Raw genomic sequence first — 6947 nt, 5'->3', positions numbered from 1 at the left:
GATAGAGATATAGAGGCAAATACTGGTTATGCTTGACATTAGGGTAGAAATTAGTGTAAGTCTATGAAAAAAACTACCAAAGACAACGTGTTTGTTTGTTTGTGTGTGTGTGTGTGTCCACTAGAATTGTCAGGTTCATCTTGATCCCAGTGTTTCCATTTTCAACCTACTCAGAGTGAGTTGGTTGATGGCTTTTTGTTGCCACCTAGTGGTTGAGTTAGACTATCCAGAGACAAACTGGTGACCTATTTTTCTTTACTTTTTTCACAGTTATTTATCCTCTTTAAAAAGATGACAGAACACTAAAGTGCTTAACAAGTATGTATGTATATGAATATCTTCATATTTGTCACAAAAGTACTGTAGCCTATAGAGCTCATTTTACATTCATGGTTTATTTCCGGGTTTTCATTTCCAGATGCCTTCCTCAAGTTGATCAAGAATAGTATCATGCATGAGTTAATGACAATATGTGTGTGAATACTTTGTCTCTTTACGTATGTGTGTTGTATTTAATTCAAATATTTGCATGAAAATGAGGCGAAGAAGCCCCTATGCCTATAGGAAAGAATTCCTCTTGATGCTAAACCCTACAAGCCTACAGCTCAGGCAGAAGGGGAGCATAGATTAAGGGGTTGAAGCATTGGGGTTTCCAAAGTACTCTATAATTAACTTGTTTTGTCTCCATGCAAGACATGTTTCAGCTGTGGATAAATGGAAATTATTGGTGTCACATTTTTTACACCTTCACCACCTGGAATTTGTATAATTTTGAGCACCGTTGGTTGCCATAAATAATATTGTCATGACTATCTTTTCATTAAGGATATACAGTATGCTTTTAAATTATGGATGGTAATCTACATGTGAGGACAAAAAGGAGTGAGATTTTTCTTGTTTCTAACCCTATGTGTTACTTCTGTCCTCTCCCCCACCCCTCAATCCTACAACCCAGGAGGGAGTCATGAAGTGTGAGCTCCACTGACTTCTGCAGGAGAATACAGTAAGCTCAACTCCCTGTTAAACCATGAGCTCTCCGGCAGCAGGGATCCCAAATATGGAGGTGACAGTGGTTTCCCAGGAGATGGCATTGCTAAGCAACATACTGGCAGCTTACACTTTTATTGCAGGTAGGTTCACTCAGAGAAACTGCACCTAAGACTATGTTTTGCACACTGCAGTCACCATTTTACTTTTTTTGAGTCCTATAACATGAAGGCCATTCTGGGGACCGCATCAATTTCCGAAAGGACCCATTTTGGGGCTCTGGACCACACATTAATAATGAGAACCTTCAATGTATCTCATATTGATCCCTGACACATTTTTCATAACACTTACTTTCCTAAAGGTCAACTATTATGCAAAATACACTTTTTCATGAGTTTTCACTATTAATATGGGTCCCCAGTGAAACCTGTGATACAAAACTCAAGTCAAATGTTCTTCCCCTTGTGATGTCAGGGGATAAGCCACGCCCCCCCCCCCCCCCCCCCTTCATTATCATTACAAGCCTATAACTTAACACTACCACCTGTGATAAGCACACCCCATATTACCTCTGAATCCAACACACTGTCCACCATATTGAGCTGGCAGGTGGTGCCTGTGCCCCAACATCGGTCTGGCCAGTCAGAGAAGACTGGGCTTTATGGAAAGCGAACAGGCAATTAAACTGAGTATTTCAGACATAGGTTGAAAAGAGGAGATTCAGCAATGGCATTGTGAGAAATATAAATGATTTTTGGCACTACACCATGAAAACAGTTCATGTTAGAAATTCAAATAACAATTTTGTTATCCGTAAAGACAAAAACTCAAAAGGGGAGACTAGTGGACAGGTGAAAGCGGTAAAGATTAACTTGATTGTGTTTTGTTCTTGTTTCTTTCTCAGACCAGCCCGAGAGGACAGCCTTGGTGTTTCTTGGCGGCGTCAGCATTGGTCTTCTCGTCACGCTCTGCGCCATCGTCTTCCAGATCCACTGTCGAGCCGACTGTCACTGCGGCAACAGTAAACGCCCTCACCATCGCCATAGACACAAGCATCATCACCACCGCCTTCACAGCACCTGTCCCATCCACCATCAGCCCGTTGACAGTAATCCCAACAGCACCGCTCTCGTTGCTGCGGGAAGGAGCAGGCCCGTTGGGGACAACGAATCAGAGGACTGGGATGATACGACTGACCCGTCGTCACGGAGACACCGGCGATTCGAGAGAGCCCTGCTGCACGCTAACATGTTTACATCAGCTGAGGGTATCTCTCAAACAGACAAACACACTTTACAATTTTTTACTTAGGCTACATTTTTTAAGGCAAACTTTTTACTCTGTTACATTTATTTGACAGTTAAATTGACAGCATTCAGCCACCATCCATAATAAAGAAGGATAGCTATAGAGTGGCATAGGCCTACACAAGGGGGTGCAGGGGGGTCCCTGCCCTTTCTGATCAGTTCAGGACAACAGAGCGGCATTTGAGTGGTGTGTGTGTGTGTTTGTTTGTTTGTGTGACAGCACTCGCGGGCCTCCCAACCCCAATCGGGCTCCATGTTTGTTCGGATCATTATTGCGGACAGGTCCAGCGTATTTGTGCTGCGCTTAGTGATCATTACAGATGCCGATTATGTTACAATGATGTCTCAGAGCACTGTTTTTAAACATGGCGGCCACAAAGTTTAAGTTGGTCTAGTTGGCCAGGATAATCCAGCTCCCATGTTTTGGGGGTTTGCCTCAATATTGTGTCAGTAGCCTACACGTTTATCCCTCTGAGCAATACAGTCAGACACAAACACAGGCTCTTATTTATAGGAATAGGAATAGGAATGTAAATATGTGATGGTTATATGAACGAACAGTGTAGGCCTATAGCATACGAATGCTTTAATCTTTTTATCAATGTGCCTTTTTTATGTGCATCGTCAGATTTGGACCGGTCCCAGCGGCTAGAAGAGCGTGAAAGGATTCTCAGAGAGATCTGGATGAACGGACAACCAGACATCAGCACAGTCACTCAAAGCCTCAACAGATATTACTGACACACAGTCAAACAGGCAGATAGTTGGAAGGACATTAAGATAGATGGATGGATAAAAGAAAGCCGTCTGCACCTCACCAAAGAACAGAACAAACTGTCACCAACAGTGCTGCCTGGAGCAGTTCCCCTTCACTGTGTAAACATCAAGAAAGACACGAGTTGTGATGGCTCAGTCCTTCTATACTGGATGACATTTCAAAATGTTTTACTGGTGTTTTCCAGAACCACAGAGCTGATACAGAGGAGGAAGCGGAGGGATTGTGGAGCCGGCAAAGGAGTGCATTGGTGACACTGTTGTTGCTATTTACTCAACTTCTTGGGAGCTTGTAAGACTGAAACAATCAGGTGGCGAGAATTGGACCTTGAACTAAAGGAAACAAAAATCATAGGGAAAAAATAAAATGGGGAGAGTCATTAGCCCTGTGCCAATGATGGATTTTACACAATATACTGGTGCTTTTACTGTGGTAATTCTGCATCCCCACAGATAGGCTGAATGCACACTTATAGGAATGGCACAAAATGGCTGTGGTGGTTGATAAAATATGCAAGGTATAAACCGACAAGTTTGTTGGCGAGAAGATCATCAGCTGTAGGTGTTGTTGCACATTAGTACAGCAGGTCATCATGTTTGAGACGATCAAGCTGCCTGTCTTTATTTGGCTCATGTGCTAATGAGCTGGGGGGGAAATGTATCAACTTGTTTTGTTTTCTGTACATAGTGTTGAGTAAAGTCCCTTTTAAATTGAAATACATTGATTCAGATTTCTTGAACTATCTTTCAGTGTCTTTGTGTGAATGAGCATGCATCACATCCGCTGTGAGGAGAGAATGTGGACTGTGGTAGTAGGAGCACAAAACATCACTTGGGAACATCATGAGGAGTTCCAGTAATAGCGGCTACACCAATGACCCACAGCTGATAATGCACAGAGACACAAGCAAAATACTGAATGTTTTATAATACTGACCATCTTAGGGCTGGAAGTTGGGCTGGGCCTTGCTTGTTTGGCTGTTATATTAAGGGACATATTTATTAAAGGTGCACTATGCAGTTTCAGGGGACTGGTATTTGTTTACATTTGCTAAGCAAGCCGGTAGTTAGTTTACAAAACCTATTTTCTGTACATGTAATTCTTGGTATTAAATAATTCTATCATCATAAATCCAAACATAATTATTTTGATGCACATAGGACCAAACTCAAGACTAGAATATGTTTGCGAACAACACTGTGGGCCCTGCTAAAGTAAAAACAACAACAGTGAAACAGAAACAGTACATTTTCAGGTAGCTTTCTAACTTCAGTGTTCCAAGAAACCAATTCTCCTGAGGAAAGTTTTTTAATTCAGTTACGAGAATATACCTTAGACATTTTTATTTCTCTGACTCACTCAAAGTTACATAGTGCACCTTGAAGCATATCAGAAATAATTAAGGAATTATGCCAAATTATTTGCCCCGAATGTAACCTCTACGTAGATGCCCCTTCCAACTAGTGACCAGTGCCCACATTAACACACCATCATGAACATAGAGGGTATGTGTTGGAACAAAGCCAGCTGGGTTTCTGTGGTGATGGAGAAAAGTTCATGATAACTGTGCTCTCTATCATTTATATTATGTGACAAATACAACGCAGAAATGAATGGAGTCAGACTCCCCCTGGTGTCCATAAGGTGCCCCTGCTCCCGGTCCCTCCAAATAAGGAGCAAAGGCAAGAGAAAGTAAGGAAAATAAAGAACAAGAAAGCTGTTAATCAGAACACTTGAATGAAGATAAATAGAAAAGTGTATTATTAAAATATCTCTGTCTCTTCTGACCCTGTCATAAAAGTTATAGGGCCGGTTTCGCAGACATGGATTAAGCCTAGTTCTGGACTAAATTGTACTTTCAATGGACAATCTCCATTCAAAATTCCATTTTGTCCAGGACTAGGCTTAATCCATGTCTGTGAAACTGGCCCATAGTGCTTAACTTCTGTTGCTCCCATGAGTAGTTACAACAATGCTGTCGGCGCATTTACATGAGGTAAGTCGTCGGGAATTGCACATGGATTTTATTTCTTATGCTGCACATTATTTATTTTTTAAGATAATTTTTTTTTAGATTTTTAAGCTTTATTGGACAATTTGGAGAGACAGAGAGGAAATGGGGTAGAGAGGGGAATGACATGCAGAGAACGACCATGGGACGGATTCATATGCGCCCCCATCCAGGCTATTCCTTAGTGGTAGAATCAACAACTGAAACACTTCTTGGGAGCTCCTCCGCCAGTGTCGGGGCGGCACCAGTTTGTAAACTCTGCAATACTGAGAAATACAGAGAGAGTTTTGTTGAGGTGACAACTCATTTAATGGCATAAATGTAACCAACATGCATTTAAATGAAAAAAGTTCTGCACTGTAGCTTTAAAGGTGCTGTAAGCGGAATGGTTTCTTCCTGCTTCCTGTCAGTTACTGCAGTTAGCAGTCCCCTCGCTCGTCCCTAATGCACTGCGGTCTTCAAGCAGCAAGTTATCTAGCATCATCTCAGATCCATAAGTGTGATAAAACATGATATAAAACATCAAAACAGCCATTGGGAAGGATTTTTACCTGCTCCTCCATTGTAGGCGCATAAACATTCACCCATCTGTTGCTCTGGCGTGCACCGGCAGTGAGACCATGAGTGAGACGGGTGTCGGTTTGTAGCGTTCTCTCTTGTGATTGGATAAAAATGTTGGGATCCTCCAATGAGTTTATTTGCCGATTACATGCAAAGCTACAGTGGCGCTGAGCATTCACCAAATAAAAAAAAGTTTCACAGCTAATGTAGCCGTTAGCACACTCAGGATCTCGTAATTACGAGATCTTTTCTCGTAATTACGAGATCCTGAGTGTGCTAAGAGAAAAGATCTCGTAATTACGAGATCCTGAGTGTGCTAAGAGAAAAGATCTCGTAATTACGAGATCCTGAGTGTGCTAACGGCTACATTAGCTGTGAAACTTTTTTTTATTTGGTGAATGCTCAGCGCCACCGTACAAAGCAACTGACTGAGAGATCGGCTTTATGAAACTCGCACATTATGTAAGTGATCACTGTATGAATAAAGAGCAATTTAACACTTATATTAACATAAATAAACCGCTTACTTCACCTTTAATTAAAGCCCAACATTAATCATCATTAACATTATCCATGTTGTAATCATTAATATTATCATTTTAAGACTAAAGACACTTAAAGTGCAGTGCTTTGTTTATGAACTCCTATATTTCCTCTAAAATAAGTCTTATTATTAAATGTTTTTGTATCCATAGGTCAAGGACATTGTTTTGCAGAGGGCATACAAATGTAATGTTCACAAGTCACACATGTAATGCAGTTGATTACTAAATGCAACATCAAACATGCAATTTTCTTTTTTGGTTCAAAATCTGAATCAGAATCAGTTCTGTTGAGAAAAACATACGAAGTGTTTGACTCCAGTTTATGTAAGTTTCTTGCAGTGCTATCAATTTATAAGAAGATTGAAACAAACATTCACCTGGACAAAGATAGGTACAAGGTAGCCTACTAAACAATCATTATTATGATAGGTGACAAATAGGTGTTCATATAAATAGCCTATAAAGAACAACAGTGTCAATGGGCAAGCAACAGGCTAAACAAGTCCGATTTCCTGCAGATTGAACACAGAGACAAACAGTGCAAACTTTAAAGATAGTGCGTAACTTCTGTTGCCCCCATGAGTAATTCTGAATAAGTACAACAAGACTGTCGCCGGTGCATCTACACAAGGTAAGTATTCGGTGATCGTGCATTTAGCTTTCTTCTTAGTAGATCAACAACTGAAACATTTATTTGGCTCTTGGGATTTTTCTGGAGCTGATAGGCTTCGTCAACTTTGTGTCATGCTCATTTGGCG

At 41.0% G+C, this 6947-nt stretch overlaps 1 protein-coding gene across 1 annotated transcript; it reads left to right on the top strand.

Moving 5' to 3' along the window:
* Nucleotides 1–1027: 1027 nt before the first annotated feature.
* LOC307271379 (protein eva-1 homolog A-like) lies at nucleotides 1028–3038 on the top strand (the record flags this gene model as incomplete). Its single annotated transcript, XM_080053809.1, has 3 exons — nucleotides 1028–1130; nucleotides 1895–2257; nucleotides 2926–3038. The coding sequence occupies 3 exons, from the start codon at nucleotides 1028–1030 to the stop codon at nucleotides 3036–3038; spliced, it is 579 nt and encodes a 192-aa protein (XP_079909935.1).
* Nucleotides 3039–6947: the final 3909 nt, after the last annotated feature.

This window comes from Ammodytes marinus (assembly GCF_949987685.1).
Source record: "Ammodytes marinus genome assembly, chromosome: 1".
Lineage (NCBI taxonomy): Eukaryota > Metazoa > Chordata > Actinopteri > Uranoscopiformes > Ammodytidae > Ammodytes > Ammodytes marinus.
The sequence above is the reverse complement of the archived record's forward strand: the minus strand, read 5'-3'. Positions and strand labels throughout refer to the sequence as shown.